Source organism: Porites lutea, chromosome 3 (assembly GCF_958299795.1).
Source record: "Porites lutea chromosome 3, jaPorLute2.1, whole genome shotgun sequence".
Taxonomy (NCBI): domain Eukaryota; kingdom Metazoa; phylum Cnidaria; class Anthozoa; order Scleractinia; family Poritidae; genus Porites; species Porites lutea.
Window position 1 is genome coordinate 8,539,040 of NC_133203.1, and position 20,651 is coordinate 8,559,690.

Sequence of the window (20,651 nt, forward strand, 5' to 3'; positions counted from 1 at the left end):
TCTTACCCATAATACCTTTCAGAATTGTATCAAAAATGATCAAAGGGCTGGGAACTAGTCTACGCTTGACGATCGCGGGCACGCGGGCGGGCACTTCCGCACGCGCACGTGTTATGTTGTCTAGAAATCAACTGAATTTCAAGCTGCTTTCCTAAAGAACTGTGGTGCTAAATTGGCGGAAGAGTGACGCAAGAGATAAATAATTATATTTACTGTTTAGAAATATATTCAAACAATGATGAAGTAAAGAAGTTGAAAGGTGGAAACTGAGTTGCGGTCACTAATTGCGCGGCAATTCCCCCCTTGCTCCCGCGCACAAAGCGTGCTACTAGCTTCGCTTCTTTCATTTTGCCAGGTTCTCCATTTTAGTGTGCCCAAATCAATCTAGGTAAATAGAAATTAGCTAAATTGCTTTGTAAGACATTCTTAGGTTCTCTTAGTAACCTAGACTTGCTACAAGTCGACCTCTTGGCGAGCGGAGCGAGCCTTGTTTGGCCGCGAATCGGCCGACCGCGAGCGACGAAGTCGCGAGAGGTCATATGAAATCCGACAAAGGACTTTTTTGAAAGTCTATTAGTAACCCTTCTTTGAACAACCCACCTTGATAGTTCAAATAAAGGTTGAATAATTAAAGTGCTCATTGTTCATGTCTCGAGGCCTGGGTACCAGAGAATTTTTTCGCGAAAGGGGGAATTTTCTGGCGGTCGGCTACATCTTCAGCTGACAGATCTTGAGCCGAAAACCCAAGCTACGAGCGGCGAGTCCGCAACAAAAAAACGGTCCTTAAAGAATTGACCGACACCATAAACTGCGCAATTCAAAGTTCTTAGGGAATTACAGTGCCAAATTTATGATTCCAAACATAAAGATTCTGCATACAGTCGAACCTCGCGTAAGCGACCATCCAAAATGCAAAGACTGAGTGCGGGTCGCTTACGAGGCGGTGGTCGCTTTTAAGAATCGAACCACAGGGGGTCTCTTCCGAGAAGAGGTCTAGACACATCTACCTTATGGAAGATATTTAATGCATGTAATGTCTAAGTTACGCCATGTGTAGTTCCATGTTGTCACTAAAGTTCTTTGAATATTCTTAGTACCATAGTACACACGGCGGACATAGAGATCAAGAGAATGCGTCAAGTGGTCGCTTATAAGAGGTTAAAAACAAAAAGTGGTTGCGGTCGCTTACAGAAGGTAAGCGTTTACTAGAGGTTTCAGCTGTAAGGCTTTGACTGGGAAATTTTTGGTGTTTTGGATTAGTGGTCGCGCATGGATGTTCGACTGTATCACCTTTGCTAACTCGCCTAGCATTATAGCACTTCCAGCAATAAATACAAGAATCAGACCAAGTCACCACATTTTCACTTCTGCTCATTCATTTGAGGTGATTGCTCGTTCTCAGAGGATCTTAACTTAAAGAACTCTTACCAGGTCCCTCCATCGTTCTCTACCAGAGTCACCCTAAGTCAGTGGCTTCAGTTCTTTTCAGCTCTTTAAGCTCCTGTCAAACTGAGCGTCCTAATCTCAATATTTCTTTACCACGTTACCGGCTTTCCATGATTTGGAGTTAAGTCCAAGGTTTCTTTAAAAAATTAGGGAGCTTTAGCAACAACGACGGCTACGATTAAAAGTGAATTCGTGCTACTTCAAACTTTATCGCGCTTATTCTAACTCGTTCAGTTCGTCAAACGTTGGCAATTTTTTCTGGAATTGAATTCTAAAAGACTGTATCAAAGTTCAGGAAAGGAAAAAAGAAAGTCGTTGTCTTGTGTTCACGTCACGGCCTTGACAAAACGTGAAATTAGGCACTTTCCCGTTGCAGTTGTGTAGGGACGGCAGAGAAATATACAAAAAAACGTGATGCACGTGCCAAGTTGTTGTTTTGCCAACCTATTGTTTTTTTTGCCGTTCTCGTTGCCGTCGTCGTCGTCGTTGCTTATGGTCACTAATGTTTTTACCGATAATCAGTCTGTTAAGCCAAGTAATCGGCTCCTGGTTAAGTACAATTCACTTACTTTATTGCATCAGGACATCAAAACCTGAAATTTTTCTGTGCTAAAAAGTTATTAGAGAAAGGAAAGAAAAATTGACCAAGGAGTAGTTCAAAAGAAACTGCATGAGATTCCGTGCCGGTGTATGGAAAGTCCCCAGTCGGGTTCTTCATTCCCGTCATCTCAGCCTTTCCGCCCAATCCCCTAATCCGAATGTTTATTTCAGGATCTGATTCAGATAAGGGGGGGGGGGGGGGGGGGGTGCTCGGTTATCCAGACCCTTAAATAAGGGGTGGGGGGCGCGGTCTCCAAAATTTTTTTTTTCGGTCCTTCGAGCCTCAGTTTGGTCTAAAAATAGGGAGGGACCGGGCCCCCGGGCCCCTCCCCTGATCCGCCACTGAATCCCTAATCTCGCCCCCATTTTGCTTTAAAATCCCGAATCCCGGCCTTCAAATAAGGGAAATCCCGGATCCCGAAAAACCTACTGGGGACAGGAGCACATCATTAGGGACCCTCCGCATGGGGGCAATAAAACGGTTGTCACTCGGGGTCAAGAACCGTTTATGTCCAGTACCGTTGTCGATCGACGCGAACTTTCCTTAAAGAAATCAGGGCAGAGTCCTTGTTTATGTGCAAAAGCGCCATTCTCTAGTCACAAATTTAAATCAATCAGTCAGAGGTCAAAAATAAATACAGAATATCCATTGATTAACTTGACAATTTCTACATCTTTCGATTTCCTGACTCTTACTATGGCTAGTTTCTTTTTCTTGTACTGAAGAGCTAACGAATTATTTTGTTTTTTTTTTGTACATCTTTAACTTAAACCTAAGGTGAAAAGGCAAAGCAAAAAAGTTCCTCCTTTTAAGATATGAAAAAGCGTTTCACCGTTCTCAGGGTGGTAGACGCTAAACTTGAGTAAAGGCAAAAGGCACCTCAGTGAGGGATATAACTATTTTATTTTTTGTGTCCACTGAACCAAATTCGCCCGTTCGTTGGTTGATTCAGACGTGGGACTCAGTTCATTATCGCTACGTAAAAAGATAAAAGGCTTGCCAGTCCAAAAAGAAATTATAGCAATTTATGTATTAGATTCAGCACCTGAAAAGTTCGTCGTTTTAAAGAGGTCGCTTGACGGTCGAAATTTCCCCATTTGGGCCAATCGACTCCAAATTAGAGATGTCGGGCTTAAATGAATTCTAACGTCGATCTTTTAATGTACTTTTGGAGGAATTAGGTTTAGAACACGAAACGATGAATGTTTGAACTGAGCCTGACATTTTTCGGATCCGTAGAGAGTGTAGAGGGGAGGGGGAGGGGAGGGATAAGCCTGAAAAAAAAAAATGGCTGTATAGATGAGTTTAGAGGTAAGAGGAACTGAAAATGTTGTCTCAGAGTTTTAACCAAATTTTTGCCCATACAAGAACCGCTGACGAAAACATTTTGATACGAAGAATTTTCAACAGAGTCAGCCTTCAAACGATAGTTTCTGCGAAAAAATTGGATAAAAGACGATTAAAATAACGTCAATCAAAGACAGAATTGTACCATTTTATAGTGAAATTTGATTTAGCAATTTTGTGGAGTTTTTCCGGAAAAATAGATCGAAAGGGAGCCCCTTGGAAAAGGGGGGAGCAGGATAATCCCACGACTCCCTAGCTTCGCCCCTGGGTAATTTTCATCTGTATTCTGGTTTTAGTGTTTATTCTAACATCATAGATCCTTTTATAAAACTTTAAGATAAGGTATTTGTTAGCTTATCCCAAAATTCTAACAATAAAACCGGCCTCCATCCCCTTTGCAGAAGAGGGAAAACTTCTTTGTCACGCCCAAGCGTCTTTCAATTATATGCGCGCGCACTGTCCACCGTATTGCATTTTGGGACATATTTCCCCTATGAGCGTTTTTGCCGCCATGATGGATCCTAGAAAATGGGATCCAAAGAAGAAAATTCGTTTAAGTCTGTCTTGAACGACAAGCTGACACTCCAAAAAGCTCAAAATGGTTTAATACGATTTCTCTAGTGTTTGTTTTAAAATTTTTCTGAACCTGCACCCTTTGTGCAGTGTTTCAAATTTTTGAATTTGAGCGCCGCTTTGGAAACTCAACAGCGCGTCAAGATGAGTAAGTTGTCATTCAGAGCTCGACAGCTCGATTCCAACAAGGCGCTTCCAGTCTATCGGGCGGAGGAACTACCCGATTTGACGGAATTCAGCACCATAAACCGTGCTGTGCCTCAAATGCCTACTGGAATGGAGAAAGAAGAAGAAACGGTGAGTGAAATAAGTTGTCAACTTGTAGTATTATGCTCATTTATTTAACAAATTAAAGAATGTGTGATAAGTGATTAAAATTTTCAGCCTCTTAATGATCCGACCATCCGTCCGCAAATCGAAAAGTTTCTAAGCGTTATTTTCGGCTTCTGATCGAGTTTAAAAGCTTTGTGAAATGTACTTCTGTTTTGTTCACGTGATGTCGATGCGTAAACCCGCCATTTTTGAACGGGACTTGCACGATACCCGCGAAACGCGGAAGTGAGCAACTTAGTAGAACTTCACAGTAGAACTTTAACGATTTCGCGTCTCTTGTGGATAATTCATTGCTTTTCGGAAGTTTTGTCTCGAAAATCTTTAGTTTTCCTAATAGTTTTGAAATGTACAAATTGGTCATTTCCTTTCTTTTTGGGGTAGGGAGGGTTATGCAATTCCTTATTTGATTATGTATGTAGCTTAGCATCATTAAAAGCTTTAAAATTATAATTAGGTATGTTGAATGTTTTTAAGTTAACTGCTCTTAGAATTTTAGAAAGATTTCTGAACAGTCCCATACATAAACTCTCAAACTACCCATCATAACAGTGAATGTCAATAGTTTCAGCCAAAAAATGTATGGGTAACTTAGTGTAGGAATCTTGTCTGAAATTTCTGGTAGTTTTTCATATTTTGATTTTAGAAAACAAGACTAATTTAGTCAAACAAACACCACTGTAGTTATGTAAGGTACATAACCACCAAAGAACTTTTGATTAAATTCTGTAATCTGCAATGAATAACAGTCATAAGCCATATGTTAAGTGTGTTACAATTTTCAAACAAAATTATTGTCAAACTTGAGACAAGGTTTGCTTTCTTCTTTCCTCCACTTTTTTTTGTAAGTTTACTGTTATGGAGACACAAAGAGTGTCTATAATCCTATGATTTGTATGACAGCTCTCAACCACTACATACAGAAAATGTCTTACTTGAATCTAATTAACCAGTGTTGAGGCCTTCTTAGGAGTGGCATGTATTTCCCTAGCCTTACATGTACAGCAGAACCTCGATAACTCGAACTCGGGTAACTTGAATTTCCCGCTAACTCGAACTAAATTTCCTTTCCCTTGATGAAAATTTCACTGAAATTTACCCCAATAACTGGATTTCCCTGCTAACTTGATATATATAATCTGTCAGCAAGCTACTAAACTGAATTTTGTGACAATTGAGCAATGGTTTGTTTACAATCATACGTGATCATGCAGGGTGGTCACTTACTGGAAACAGAAATCAAAAGAATATGTCAAATTTCTGGCTGTAAAAGTGCAGCATCCCAGTTAATTCTTTCAAGCGGGGGGTCATGTACATACATACATACATACATTTTGTATAAAGTACAATTATAACATGCCGATGGGTAGCTAAGCTAATCAAGGCGGGTCATGTTTACAGGAAATAATATTTGATACAATGAAGAAAAAAGAAATGATCTTCACTAGCCTAACAACAAATACACATATGCAAGAACGCGGAGCGCTAGCTAAAGCGTCCGGTCAGTCTCGTGGTCAGAAACTTCGAATCTTTTGCGACATAATCATTGTCCACCTACTACTTTGTCTCCTTTCCAGTTCTTCTTCTCATGTAGACCATCTGAGGGTTCACCAAGACCACGTGCTAATTTTTTTTGTTATATTTAACGTAATACTTATATGTCTGTGTAGGAACACCATCTCCAGAGAGCAATTTCAGCGCAGCAGGTTTACGGAGACACACAACAGCTAGTGATTCCTACACCTGATACAGAAGAAATAAAGGAAAGAGTAGTTGAAACGCTTTACCAAGATCCTTTCAAACAACCAAAACAATACATTCACGTCCAAGGTTAGTAAGTGAACTTATGTTACATGTAGCAGCTGTCTTTACACAAGAGATACAGCCATACAGTAGTAGCAAAAATATATCCTGTCTCAGGAGACAATGCATTGTTATTTATGAAAAACTGAATCATTGGATAATGCAATTCTAGAGCTTTGATTGGCTTAGCCATCATGGTATATGAGCTATGCTCTCCAAATATGGTAACTGTATGCATCTGTTCAAAATTAAAAACAAGCTGAAAATCAGTTGTTTTTACAAATATAGTCGGAAAGAATTCTCGATATTTTGTGGGTGTTTTTAATAAAACAATAATTCCACTCACGCTTGTTGGATATGAGATGATTATAGCAAACAAGGCGTGTAACGCAGAGTTGGCTATCTACCATCTCATTTCCAACGTGCATTCTTGGAGTAATTGTGAAATATCCATTAAGTAATGGACACCTCATTACACCAGGCGTGAGGACCATTTGGGTTGAAAATGTGCTGAATGTAACCCCTACTTTACATAATAACCTTGCCACGATGATAAAAATATGATAGCATATGAACACCAGAAATAGAAATGCTATGGTAAAAGGTAATACAGTATGGTTCAAATGAAGGTTACCACACTCTTCCAAGAGAAGCATCTCATCTGATGAGACAACAGTTTCTTCTTGAGAGACATGTCTTGTCTCAAGAGACAAGGTTCTTGTCTTGGGAAATGGTTAAAAATCTTCAAGTATAAATATTGTCACCTTTCCAGCATTATAGTAGCCTGTGGATACAACCATCTCTCCTTGCTGCTAAGGGTGTTCGCAGGAGAGACATCTAAGCCTTAACAACAGAAATTTTATATCAATAATGTAAAATCTGTCCTGAATCTGGCTGGAGCTCTGATTAGTCAATGCATTAATTTTATTCTTTTAGTTCACAAAGTTCAAATGTAAAATTAATGTGATGATTCTAGCGAAAAACAGTCATTATTTTCTTCTTTAGAAGAAGAATTTGATTTTTGCTGTAGCTCATTTGCAAAGAACTTAAAACTTTACCATAATAGAACATGAGAAACATAAACTTGAAATTTACGTTAATTTGGAACCCCATGACTACAAGAGTAATTATGAAAACATTGATTGACATCATTAGTATGGCATTTCTGTGGTTGAGGCACAGATTTCTCTCCGGCAAAATGTCCCTAGTTGCAGGGAGCAAGGAGAGATGACTGTATTTGAAGGCTTAAGTTATAGTGATGGTAGCACAAACACAAAGGTTGGAAATTTTTTATATTTTATCAGTGGATCGTACTATGCCCCTAACTCTCACAATTCCCGATCCAGTGGCCATTGATTTTGTAGAGGGTAATTTATGGAAGAGTGTTCTTGATCTTTGTGGTGCAGTGAAAGGTGAAAAGCTATTAAATGGTCTTTTTTTAGCTTTCAACTTTGATGAGGAAGTGCCCGAATATGACATGGACTCTGAGGATGAGGAATGGCTGAGGAATTTCAACAAAAAGAAGGTGAGATTTCTCCCTTAACACAAAGTTGTCTCAGTATTGGTCATAAATAACAATCACTCACTTCTGTGTAACTTGTTGAAAGATTGACTTTTCTCATACTGACAAAAGTTTTTCAATTTCATTAGGAACTATTGACACCCCTTAGATTTGAACAGTTACTTGACCAGCTGGAAAGAAATTCGGGAAACCAGGTAACATTATAATACTCATTTTTTTGGTACAGGACTCTCGGTAATCTTTGAAGAAGGTAGCTTGGAGTTTTTGCCTGTGGGAGAGATTGCAAAATTGAACCTCAATTAAATGGTTTTGCAATTTTGCTCCAGCAAATGTTGGGAGATAATCAGACCATGCTGGGCTAAACATTCCCCCAACAAAACAATGTAAACAGATAATTATGTCTATCACCAGAAGAGAAAAACTATACAGTGTAGATACACTGCACTTGCGTGTTGAAAGAAGTTGAGGGAGAAGACCGAACAGCTTCAACATTTTGAGACATGTAACTATGAAAGACAATGTGTAAATAAGTTTGCGAGCTTTTTCAACCTGTCACAACATCTCAGATCAATGCTCTGAGGGGAAGTTGAACAGTCTCAACTGTGTCTCTCAACAAACTAATGTTAAGACAATGTTGTGACATTGTTGTGGCCATTTGTTTGGGGTTTTAATGGACTAAATAAAAATGTCCTTCTTTTCCAGCCTGTGTCAGCGAATGAAGCCAAGTCGTTATTGAAGGATTTGAGTCCTGAGACCCTGAAGCCTTTATATGATTATTGGTTAAACAAAAGAAAAAAGATGGTAAAGCACTTATAGTACTAGTAGCATAATGACACAATCCATGGGAAATTATTACTAAAATATATGTAATTTATACTTAAATAATGAAATTGAATACATGCAGTAAACAAACTTTTTGTTGCTCTGCCACTTCCTCCTTCAATGTTAGGGGGGATTTTAAGTTGTTTTTTGTAGTTGAAAACATGTAGCTAGATGTTTGATTACCCAGGATGTTGTGTTACTTTGACAAGAAAATGTGCTTGAAAGTCCACCATCTACACTGTACCTGTTGTTCCTTTGAAATCATTTCACAACCCTTGGAATTTTATTTTCTGAAAGTTATCTCAAAATTTTGTCCTTTGTAAGTGTGTAAATTTGAACTTTGTCATTTGGCATCAAGAGCAAGAGCCATCACAGTACTTTACTGGTGAACAAGGTTTTGGGCAGGGTTTTCTCTTTTTTTCGTGCCTGAACTTGAAAGGTTGTAATTTGGCATCCGAATCAAACAGCTGAACTAGCTTCATTTACATTCTTGAGCAGAATCACCAGGGAGATTGGGTTAGTCTATGGGCTGAAATTATGCTTCATTAAGAGTTAATGTACTGTGATTAACTGACATCTTGTTGTTTTCTTGTAGAAGGATCTGGTGATTTCACTGATCCCTCAGCTTAAAGGTGAAAAGAGGGATGGTACATCAGCTAGTGATCCATATGTGGCATTTAGAAGGAGAACAGAAAAGATGCAGACGAGAAAAGTAAATAACGTTTTCTTATATAAACACCAATGAAATACCAAGTGAGCTCACCATTGCTATGGCTACATAATAAATCGTACCTTTCACACCAAAAAACTATCTAAGTAAAATGGTTTGGTATTTCATTGGTGTTTATATAATAAAAAGAACATTACATGGTCGCTTGGAGATATGAAATTTCTCTTGTTGTGTTGGAAAAAATATCCATATTATTTCAACACTCGAAGAGAAATTTCGTATCTCCGCGCGGCCATGTAATATCCTCTATATTATGCATTTCTAGAAAATATCTCTGAAAATAGCTTGATGTGCTAGATTGTATAGATGTAAAACAGAATTGCCAGTTGGTTATCGTTATTTCAGAATTTAGGATTTAGAATAAGGTTCCTTTTGTCAGCTGATCCTTAAATCTTAAACTTCTCCATCTTAAGGCCTGAAGTTTATAACTTATGAACATGGTATTAGTTACTGTACTTTAACAGTTTGCATTACCAGGGCTTTTTGTCCGATAGTGCAGTACAAGTTACTTGCCCAGCGGTTAAGGATCCAGGCAAGTCATCCTCTAACTAAAATAATCATCAAACTTAGATGAGCAAGAAGTGGTCCCAGGCAAGCAAAAATTAATGTGAGAGCTGCTTGCCAAAAGGACAAGCAGTAATTCAAGTTTTCCTTCATTACTCCCCAATCATAAAACGTTTATAGCACAATACACTAGTTGTTTCCATTTCTTATCTTTCAAAGTGTTCTGAAGTGCTTTCGAAAGCTGAGTGTTGTGGTAAATGTCTCACCGGACTATTTTCTTTTCAGAATCGTAAGAATGACGAGGCTTCCTACGAGAAAATGCTGAAACTCCGTAGAGACTTGAATAGAGCTTGTACAATTTTGGACATGGTTAAGCGAAGGGAAAGCTCAAAGAAGGAGCTTCTAAAGCTTACTGTTGATGTGTTTGAGAAAAGGTAATGTCAGTTAAGAAAGTTATGAAAAAAATAAAAATATCAATATCATGATCCACTTAAATTTATTAAGAGTTTAAACAATTTGTCTCACAGTAATTCTGTAATTTAATGAATTTCCCCCCAAAATTTCACTTGCCCATCAGGTAAGATAAGGAAAGAATTGTTTAGCAAAACGTGGCTGGCTGTGGATTCAAAGTAAGTTTTACTAAACAAATCTTTGTGGATTTTGTAGATATGCCGCTGGAGATTACGCTGGTCAAATCCTTCAACAGTGTATGGATATGATCAGATATCAGCCCCCTGCTACTAACCTTACAGTGCCGACATCAGCTGGTTATGGCGAAAATGTCACACCAGGTGCGATGACAGCTGGAGAGAGGGAGCAGGAATTGTGGAGACGAGGCTTACATGTGAGTTTTAACACAATGGTGTATCATAAAGGTCATTCAAAAAGCAAATTATTTATTTTATTCATTCCCTGCTCCATCATCATGTGTAAGCACTGTATCAACATTCTGGTCCTAGCAGTATGTGGGATGTTTGTCACATGAACCTAGTTTAGTGACCTTAGCTTCCACGAGTATCCTGTAGCTCAGTGGTAGAGCCTCTGGGCTGGTACCCAGAGGGTCGTACATGTAGGTTCGACTCCTATTGGGAGTACTTTGAATTTTTCTTCCGAGCTGCCTGTCTCACTGACTGAAAAGTCATCTTTCGCATGTATTCACCAGGGCCAGGTTGTTTGAAGCTGGGTTAAGGTAACCCAGGGTTAGTGCGAAATTTGAACTCAGATATGAGAGCCTAAAAAGCAAACTCAGTTAAATTCTCTTTGCCTACAATTTGATGATTGGATACTCTAAAAAGAATGGAGAAAATTACCTGAGGGAGTGCTTTTGATAAAAAGAAAATGAACGGTGGGTTAAAATTTAACCCTGGGTTAGCGCTAACCGGCATTCAAACAACTGGGCCGGGATATCACATCTCTATCAGGGTTTGACTTTATTTGCATCATAATAAACCTAGTGAATAAGTGATGGTGGATGACATTCAATGGATATAAAATTAGTTTTGATCCTGTCTTACTTTTGTAACTACCAAACTACATACTTATCTTTCAACTGTTCTTCCAGGAAAGACAACGGGTAGGGAAGAATGATGTAATCAATGAATTAGGGTAAGCGATATAACTTGAAATTAGTTTTAATAGCGAAGCCTTGATACACAGTGGACTCCATTATACACCTATCTAGTTATTACAGCCACACAAACCAAATGTGCTTTGAAACAAACAGACAAGTGATAAGCAAAAATACATCTCGAAACACAAAAACGATAAACGATACTCCTTTTTAACTGAAAGTGTCTAATATCATATTATTCACTTTTAATATAGCTATTCCTTTACAAATTCAGCAGTGTAAAAGCACCCATGAAATATGACCCCACCCCTCAAATACGGCGCCTCTGCTGATACTGTCAAATTGTTATGGTCCGTTGGCAGCGGCATTACTCTAATAGACACAAGAGTAGAATTCACTTGAATAACTCTAGAAGAAGAGTTGAGTGCAGCTGGGTTTACTTCTTCTTGATTTGTTTTAAAAGCGTATCACCAGATTAAGCAGTAGCTTTTAAGACAGAACAGTGAAGTTCGAGTTCTGCAGTGTAACTTTTTTTGTTGAAGAAATACAAGATTAATACTGCTGACCTTCCCCCCTCAGAATCAAGAGACCCAAACTTCATCAACATGCCAAGGTTTCTCAACCAGGAGATCAGTTGGTGTTTAGTGATGAAGAAGAGCTCATTCGTGTTTCGCCTCCTCCGGTATGCTATCCTAATCTTGATTTATTATCATGATTTTCAAATTCAATTTCTTCCATGCCCTTTTTCTGCAGGTTTCTTGCTTAGTTCTCCATTCACTTTAAAACCATTTGTTAAGAGGCAAACTGATGTTGAATTGTCTTGTTGTGCAGGTTGATATTCCTTCAGAACCTGAAGATGACGAGGATGATCCGGATGGTAGATTTGCATTTAAAAGAAAGCGTGGCGTCAAATACATGGCGGTGAGTTGGACAAGTGTTTTATTTCCAGAGATAATTTGCAGTGGGGGATTCATCAACGAGTGGGGGACTCGCTCACCCCCAGACCCTGAGATAAGTGGGGGGGGGGGAGGGGGAGGGGGGGAGGTGTGGTTGCCGGCTTCCCCCAAAACGACGATGGCGACGGCAACGAGAACGGCAAAAGCAATAGGTTAAGATTAGCATCGATTAACAAAGCCTTACACGTACATCACGCTTTTTGTATATTTCTTTGCCGTCGTTGCACGACTACAACGTGAAACTTAAAGTGAAGTTTAAAACAGCACGAGAATTTTTAAGTGACGTTTTCGCAGCCCTCGCTGTCGTGGTCGTTTAAGCTCCCTTTTTCTCGGCCCGGCGGGCTTTTGTTGGCCTTAAAATAAGGTGCCAGGGCCCCGACCCCCTCGGGCCCCTTCTCTAGATCCGCTAGTGATTTTTGTACATATGAAGCCGTGTTTTCTTTGTGGATTCAATAAAGTTGGAATTTATTTCGAATGTTCTCTTTCAGCCTCGATTCGATTGCCCTCAGCCTCTCCCATGGATCGATCCAGCGGAAGGAGGTCTGGGTGACAAGAGATTTCGCTTCACTTGTACATCAATATCGTCTCCACAGCGAGTTATTGGTTTCGCGCGGAGAAGAATAGGACGAGGTGGCAGGTAAAGCTGAAGAGCCCTCACGTTAGAGTGGCTGCAATGTGTACAGTATGTACTCGATTAAGCGCCGCGGTCCTGATACAATTAAAATCAAAATAATTCTTTGGTAATACCATTCTTTGTCGCGTCCAACTTTCAAATAAACGCCGCCCTCGAATAAGCGCCGTACTTGAGGAGTAAACTACTTAATTAAGTGCTGCGGTGCTTATTCCAGTAAATACGGTAGTCAAGTATTTAAAGTAACAGTTGTCACATCGTTATCCCCAAATCAATAAAATGAGGCATTTCCATCAATTAGAAAAACGAGGGCGAAACCACTGTTCAGAAAGCACTGCAAGTCTGTGCTGTTTGCAATTCCCGTTACAATGCCAGTGTTGTTATATTTTCAGTCAGCAGTGATTTGCAGCGATTTTCAGTGATTACTACTTAACGCCATATCGTGTACAAAACTGATATACGTTTTGATGAATTCATTGCCTTTCTGTATAGGATATACATGGACCGAGGCTACAGTCCTTTATCTGAAGACTTAGATGAGCTGGATTCGCGTCTCAACTCCTCGACGTCTTCATTTTCGTTACCAAATGGTTTGTTTCCGTACGATCACCTCACCGGCTGGAAGAAACCTTTATTGTAAGTAACAGCTTCTCAGCAAATCGAATCAGATTGTACTCTAAGACCATAAACGCCTCACTAAGATACATTTCTCTTTGTTTTTAGGCCGCATTTCAGACCGAAATCTCCACCCAGTCAAGTCACGCTTTCTTCCCATTCGTCATCTTCTGTATCGTCAACTGATTCACCTTCTGCCAGTAAACAGACCGGGGAGCCAAGACCGCGCCTTCATAGAAGCTTTTCCACGCAACCAAGATCGAAATTCTCACTTAATCCCACCCCTACAAATGGTGTGGTGGGGCTGAACTTTACGCATCCCAACTTGGGCCGTAACGCTCTAACGAACGGACCATTATCGAATCAAGGCGGTTACACTACGGGAGCACTTACTAGTAAAAACACTGCCTACTCTACGGCACCTATGAATTCAGTGTCCGCTTTGAATTTTCCTGTGAACTCTGGACACACAATATCGAACAGTTTAGTGCGCGGCAGTGCGCCGTTTTCTCCTTCGGCTCTTAGTTCATCATCATCGGCGACTTCAACGTTGAGGGCGGGCAGCGTTGAAAATTCTGGCGCGGAACAAATGTAAGTGGGGATATTGTCTGCTACAATGTAGTTAGTGGCACCATCGTGCTCTTCTTGAACCTCCTGTTTTCACTGTTCTTGACTTACGCCTCCCCGACCTTTTTTCGTTTCAGACATCCGCTCCCCTCCCCCCTTTTGCTCCTCTTCCTCTTCCGGTTTTCCCACCTTCAGATTTCCGCTTCCTCAAGCCGATAGCTGATTAATATAGGTGCGCTATGCGTAAGATAAATCCCACGAAATGAGTCTCTGCCCTTCTGTGGTCACGTACTGCATGAGGTGTCTCTGGGGCCTGGGAAGGGCCGGGGAATCTTGATCCCGCATTCCCGCTCGTTTCACGAGAGTCAGGCCGCATCCCGAACTTGCCCGCCATCGCTATCCCGAATATCGTTGTCTTTCCCAATCCCGCATCCGTGCTCAAATTTTGGCGAATAGCCCTTCCTGGGCGGGTAGCAATCAAATCTCGTATCCCGCTAACGTTTCCCGAATCCCGCACTGTATTTTGGTCAAACCCCGCGCTCGGGAATACCCTTCCAGACCCTGTTTGTCGTGTGACTTAAGAACCTGTTAAAACACGATGACATATGATTGAATACGCAGATGTAAGCGGAAACTGCCTGCTAGGGGCGACGCTTTTAGTCAGCACCTTCGTGTTTTCTTGACCTGGCGGAAAACACAGGTTTTTGTTATGATTTAATTTCCCATCTAAGGCTCCGTTTCATGAACCGCTGAAATAACCCTTTGTGGTTTGTTGATGTTTTTTTTCTCCAGGGAATTAGATGTGGTAAATAGAACAGATGGCATTCTTAGCACAATGGATGGGTTAGGATCTTCACTTAGCAGTGTACCAAGTACGTCGTGATGGCTACTAGCCAACCTAATCAACATAATCAAGAATGCGATTGTCCTCCATCCAGAAAGCTGGTCTTCTCTCTGTTTTAGATGGTTGCAAGTCATCGGGGTGAAAGTTGCCGAAAGAAAGAGGAAGGAATAAGAATTGGAGGGCCGTTACTTGCGCAGAAACATTAACCGCCCTGTATAATTTGTTATTATTCCGAAGGGATGGAATGATTCCCCCTCGGATGGCGGGTTGCACGAGAGATATAGACATAGTCTTCAATTTGCTCGGGAATTCTCTCATATTATGCACAGATAGTTTAGGGAGGTGAAACAACGCGACATGGAACTAGAAATACGTATTAAAGCGCTTCACTGGATTTGCTTGATGGTGCCCATGATATTAACGTAGAATCCACAACTCTCATTTCATCAACACAGACGTTTCGTTGGAAATATTTTATTCGCGAAAATCTGACTGATTATTAGCTCAAACTAATTTCACGTTCTTTGTAACTTCAGCTTATAGGTACCTTTTTGTATTTGTCAGCGCATGCTCTGTGAAGGGAAGTTTTTTTTGTTGTACTTCGATTATAACGTGCATATCGAGTTCTTTTTTTCTGAACGCCTTTTGTATTATCGACTCAGCATTTATGTTCAGTTTTGACAGACTGCATTTTGTTTCACAAAAGGCTGTAGTTGAAGAGAGCGACCAGTTTAATCGAAGATGGAAGAATATAACTTTAGAAAAAAAACGTCAGTACTCTGCCACTGGGGTAATAGTGGAAGAGCGGTACAACTCTTGTGCTTTGCATCTTTTCCATGATCTTCAGAATAAAAATATCGACGGTGAAGCATTATAGTCATCAGAAACAAGCGTGATCAATTTGTGTTATAATCAACAGGACAGAACAGTGTAAAAAGTAAATAAACGGTCGACGTTCCCGTATTTTTTAAAACATTATTTATTGTTACAAATTATAGGAAGATTATTTGCGCATCGCGCCTCTATCGTGTTAACTGTGATGCGATAATTATGAGGGACAACATTGATTAGTATTCTCCTTAGCTGGGGTTGTGTTGGTCGGGTGGTCACGCAGTGCTTGCTATAATATAATTGCATGACAACTAGAGTAACGCAACCCCGGCAATAATAGCTGCCAAGTTTAAATCGAGGCAGTGTTCTTTGTCCAGTGTACTCGGTACAGCGACAAAGTTTTATTTGAATTGAGCTCCTTAGATAAAAATCCTATATTTTATAAAGCAATCAATGTGAAACCAATACACTCTTTGTACAAGTGACTCTTTCATATGTCCTTCTAACGTATTTGTGTACAATAAATCGCTGACAATAAACAATTCATCTGGAGTGAGTCTGTTTTACCATTGTTTTTACCCATTTTCAACGGCTTACAAGACAATTGTACCATTTTTAAAATATATAATTACTAACTTCATCTGGAGTGAGTCTGTTTTACCATTGTTTTTACCCCTTTTCAACGGCTTAAAGACAATTGTACCATTTTTTAAATATAATTACTAACTTTTTTTCAAATTCATCGTTTCTTTTTGCTTACGGTTGACAAGTGCGCCAGTCTTTTTCTTTTCCTTTGTCTGCTCTTGACACCGACCGTTTCCCGCGCTTTTCGCCGCCTGGTTGCGATTCATACTGTCGGTGATGACCTGGAACTAGCTTTAAGTCGAGGCTCAGGTATGAGAATGTTTTGTCGGACAAGGTGCGCGGAGCACTAAAAGTAAGAAAATTATTTTGGTGTCTGTCCAGGTTTGATGACTTGCCTTTCTTGTGTACTTGCGTTCGAAGGAGGAGAATGCCTACCGGACTAGCTCAAACGGGTGGAAATCGGTGTTCCAAAATAACACCAACTCTAAAACCTTTATTTTCATTGGTCCCTATTTCCTGAAACTCCTACTTTTTAGAGTAATTGATGCATTGTTTGGGTCCTTTTTATGTTTGATCACACCAATAACAGGTCTTCTCGCAAATGGCGTGTCATCACGTGACCGTAATTCCGCACCGCAGGGCAACCAACATGGTTGTCATTAGTGTCAATCCAGTTAACTGCCGAGAATACGAATGAGGTTGAGTGCCCTGCTGCTTCAATGATAGTGTCCAGGTCAACACTTACAGATATTTTATTTTGTCAGAATTAACTTCCTGTACGATAACCATGTTCAGTATCACCCAACAGGATTCATTTGCGAAAAACATGACAATCAAAGAACTTCTTTATCATGATCATCGCGACCAAGAACATCTGTCAAGTCACCTGGTGACTTGAAATAGACTGGACGAATTGCTAAACTCTTTCACTTCAGGATTATTACAGACGTGCCTCTGAGGTTGCCACGCGTTGGGACCGCCGTCTCTTCACCTGGCTGTGTGCTGTGCAAATCTGGCAAAACGGGCCCTATAGAATCAAACAAAAATATTACAAAATGGAATGCAGGGCTGGCACTACGGCAAAGGGCTGATTTATTATAAGCCAATATTTCGGCTAACAAAATTAGCCCTCCTCAGGGCCAGAGCTATACCGAGAGAAAATATCTTTTAACGGCTCCTAAAATTTGAATTTAAAATTCACATAAGTGGTTAATAATTAACTACAATTCTAAATACTGGATAGAATAATATACAGGTAAATGATTATACAATAAAAATAGAAATAGAAACAGTTCAATGTTGTCTCCTTCGGTTCAGACCGTCTGGTGACAGGGTTTTGCCTCTGTCTATGAGGTACGCTACTCTTGCTTTAGGGCGTGACATGCTGAGGGTGGGTTGTAATTCCAGCGGAATAAGTTCCATAACTGCGATCGAGTGGCCAGGTTGATTACAGTGGGAAGGGACTGCTGCTGTGGCGTTTGCGTGGAGTGGATTGTTTGTTACCCGTCTATGTTCTTTAAAGCGTTCACGAAGTGTGCGTTTAGTTTCAGCCAAATGTTGTTTTTTACATCTTTTACATTGGATCATATATGTTAGGTTTGTTGAGTCACAAGTAATGCGATATTTTATTTGTCTTGTTTCTCCCGTGTTGGTGAAAGTGTATGATGTTTTCCCATGGTTAATGTATGGGCGGGTGAGGAAGCCATGTCTGGAGTTGCAAAGGAATGTGCCCGCAGGGGGCTTGGGTGTGTTGTCGTTGTTTGCGAGTTTCGCACGAACGAGTAGGTCACGAAGGTTTGGTGAACGGCGGAAAGCGACGACAGGTACTTCTTTAAAGATGTCAGTTCGTAAGCGTTCGGTGGATTGCAGAAAGGTTGTTTCTTGAGGAGTATTTCATGGATGTTAGGTAGAGCTGGATTATAGGTAACTGTAAAAGGGATGCGGTCACTTATATCTCTGGTGGCTGGTTTATTCTCTTATAAGGCTTCTTTTCGAGGTACCTGTTTTGCCGAAGATCTAGGCTGTAGGGAATAAACTTTTTAGTGTGATATGGGTTGCTTGAAGAGTGCAGTAAGTGTTGGTGTTTATCTGTAGGTTTGCAGTAAAGATCAGTTTTTATTTTACCGTCGTGGAGTTGAATGTTTACATCTAAGAAAGGGATAGACGTTGCTGAGCGTTCACTAGTGAACTTAATAAAAGGGTGTATGTTGTTGAGTTACGTTATAAACTCGTCCAGTTTTTCTTCACCCACACAATCGAACCTCCAACGCCTCAGTCCCTCTTTCCGCTATTAAAAAGGTGGAACACAAGAGAAGAAACACCTACGAACAAGTTGAGGCTGACCCAGGTTTAATTATAAAGCCTGCATAGCATTCTTTTCCATTTCCTTTTAGCCGAGCGGGAGATGAGCAGGAGAGGCGCGAGAGGGAAGTGAAAAAATCGCTATAAATAACCACTGCGGCCAGCCACCCCTCTGGGTAAAATAACGCCCCCTCCCCTCTGCTGGCAAAGTCCCGCATCCACTATTTGATTAAGTGGATGAAGAAACAGCCGGGGGGGGGGGGGGGGGGAGGAGGCTAAGGTAGTGTGGGAAACGCTTAAAACACTGCAAACAAAACTGCAAGAAGACTGAAAGAGTATAGATCATGAAGTCAGGCCCACACAAGTCGCTCCAAGCAGCAACGTGTTTCAAAGGAGCCTGCATACCTTAAAGATCAAAATTATACGCCTGTTTAAGACCGGTTAGAATCAAGTTAGTAAATAATGGGTTTTATTTACTACACGGAATGTCACCATAATTACGGTTGCTGGCGAAGAATGAGAGTCGTGAAATATACAGCTTGAAGCAAAGAACTCATTAATTACCACATCGCGCGCGGGCAGGCAGTCTTCGTGATACACATGTTTACAAAAGAATACAACGACGTGTGAGGCTCTTCTTGAGTCTGAAAAAGATAAGTTTTTAAAAACTTAAAAACTTAAAAAAAAACCTGTGTAAAGCACAAACGGCAATAGAAGAAGGATATTCAGAAAAGGTTAAGACGAACGGCTATCAACTGGAATGAGTAACTAAGGCCCCGTTTTATGAAGAAAAGTTGTCCTTGGAAAGAGGGTCACCCTCCCTGCCCAATCAATTTTAGCGAACGTTTATGTGAGACAGAAGTTGACCCAGAGCTGACGACGGTGTTTGCGCATGCTATGATTGTCTCACCTTGACCGAGTTGACCCGACTGAACGAGCCAAAGTGTCTGTGTGTAGAAAAGTTGGTCTGGCTAGGAGGGTGACTTTACCATTTAAAAAGGGTGACCCGCCTAGGTTGCTCACCTTTCTAGCCGAGCGAACTTTTTGTCTCTTATGAAAAAAGTTAGCTAAGTTTTGTAAGGAAAAGTAGGGAAAGCTGGTTCGCCTCAGGGTAACTCGAGTAGAATCGTGACGCTTCTACCCGGGACGAGGTTCTCCAGATAAATGGGTACTAATAAAATGATTGAGTTTTTATTGTTAGCCTACCTTCTGCGATGATGGCTCCCTGGCACACAGGACATTTTGTTTCATCTACCAAAGAAAAGCAAATTTTATTTTTAGTAACACTGCTTAGATTGTACGATGAAGAAGCGCTTTGTCGCAGCAATACGAACACCGATTAGTATCGTACGCCGTAATAACGCCAAAGGCAAAAAGAGAACGCTACTTCGCGTTTCAGATGCAGAGAATGCTTGTAGTGCCAAAACTTAGAGTCTTTATAATGAAGTTTATTTCCGTAATAAATTAATGAACGTGCACGAATTACAGGTTTGACGCCTGAAGACCCAGACTAACCTTAGTTGACATTTATATGATATGCACGCAGAGGTAGCGAGTTGTGGGGGACTTGCAAGCCAACGCCACACGAAGCCGATATGGATGACGGGAAGGACGAAGTCTATGTTTTCTGCTGCTTCTTAGCAGCCCCTCGCCTGCCCGCCCGGATTAGTGGTCTTTTCGCCCCAACCTCATCGCGGCTTCACCGCTCTCGCCCCACGCTCACTTAGCTTGAACAAAATCGCCATGCTCCGCAGGCTATGGCTCCAGTTCAATCAATGACTGGATACCTCTATCCACCAGTAAATCACTATCCAACGAATAAGTATCAAGAAAACTTATTGTGCCATACAGTGGATAACGGTGCATTGAGCAACTGGAGCCAGTACTTTTTCTTTCGAGCAACAGGACCACAGTTTCATTTCAGAAAACTTACCATCTACAGAAACACCCTTCTGCTGTACTTTGCTCAAACGCTGCAGTAAGGAGACACTGCAAAAACCACAGAAATGAATTTAAGAATGAAGACGACGCAATCGACACGGTAATAGCTTTTAAATTCTTGACCCAGGGCGA

General features: G+C 40.7%; 2 protein-coding genes across 2 annotated transcripts in view; one reads left to right on the forward strand and one right to left on the reverse strand.

Annotated features, from left to right (window-relative positions):
- The first annotated feature begins 3,880 nt into the window (after positions 1 to 3,880).
- Positions 3,881 to 16,248, forward strand: LOC140930373 (enhancer of polycomb homolog 1-like). The gene is made up of 15 exons (XM_073380055.1): positions 3,881 to 4,264; positions 5,968 to 6,127; positions 7,543 to 7,625; positions 7,751 to 7,816; positions 8,325 to 8,423; positions 9,040 to 9,156; positions 9,964 to 10,112; positions 10,345 to 10,522; positions 11,240 to 11,283; positions 11,828 to 11,930; positions 12,080 to 12,169; positions 12,693 to 12,841; positions 13,328 to 13,471; positions 13,559 to 14,041; positions 14,810 to 16,248. The coding sequence occupies exons 1-15, from the start codon at positions 4,112 to 4,114 to the stop codon at positions 14,898 to 14,900; spliced, it is 2,109 nt and encodes a 702-aa protein (XP_073236156.1). The 5' UTR covers positions 3,881 to 4,111; the 3' UTR covers positions 14,901 to 16,248.
- The window catches only part of LOC140930372 (vacuolar protein sorting-associated protein 41 homolog), a 37,503-nt gene continuing 32,674 nt past the window's right edge, over positions 15,823 to 20,651 (reverse strand). The window contains exons 34-37 of the mRNA XM_073380054.1: positions 20,512 to 20,567; positions 19,785 to 19,829; positions 19,143 to 19,222; positions 15,823 to 17,304 (exon numbers count right to left, since the gene is read on the reverse strand). Coding sequence (XP_073236155.1) covers positions 17,218 to 17,304; positions 19,143 to 19,222; positions 19,785 to 19,829; positions 20,512 to 20,567 — 268 coding nt within the window. The 3' untranslated portion in view covers positions 15,823 to 17,217. The remainder of the gene's footprint in view (positions 17,305 to 19,142; positions 19,223 to 19,784; positions 19,830 to 20,511; positions 20,568 to 20,651) is intronic.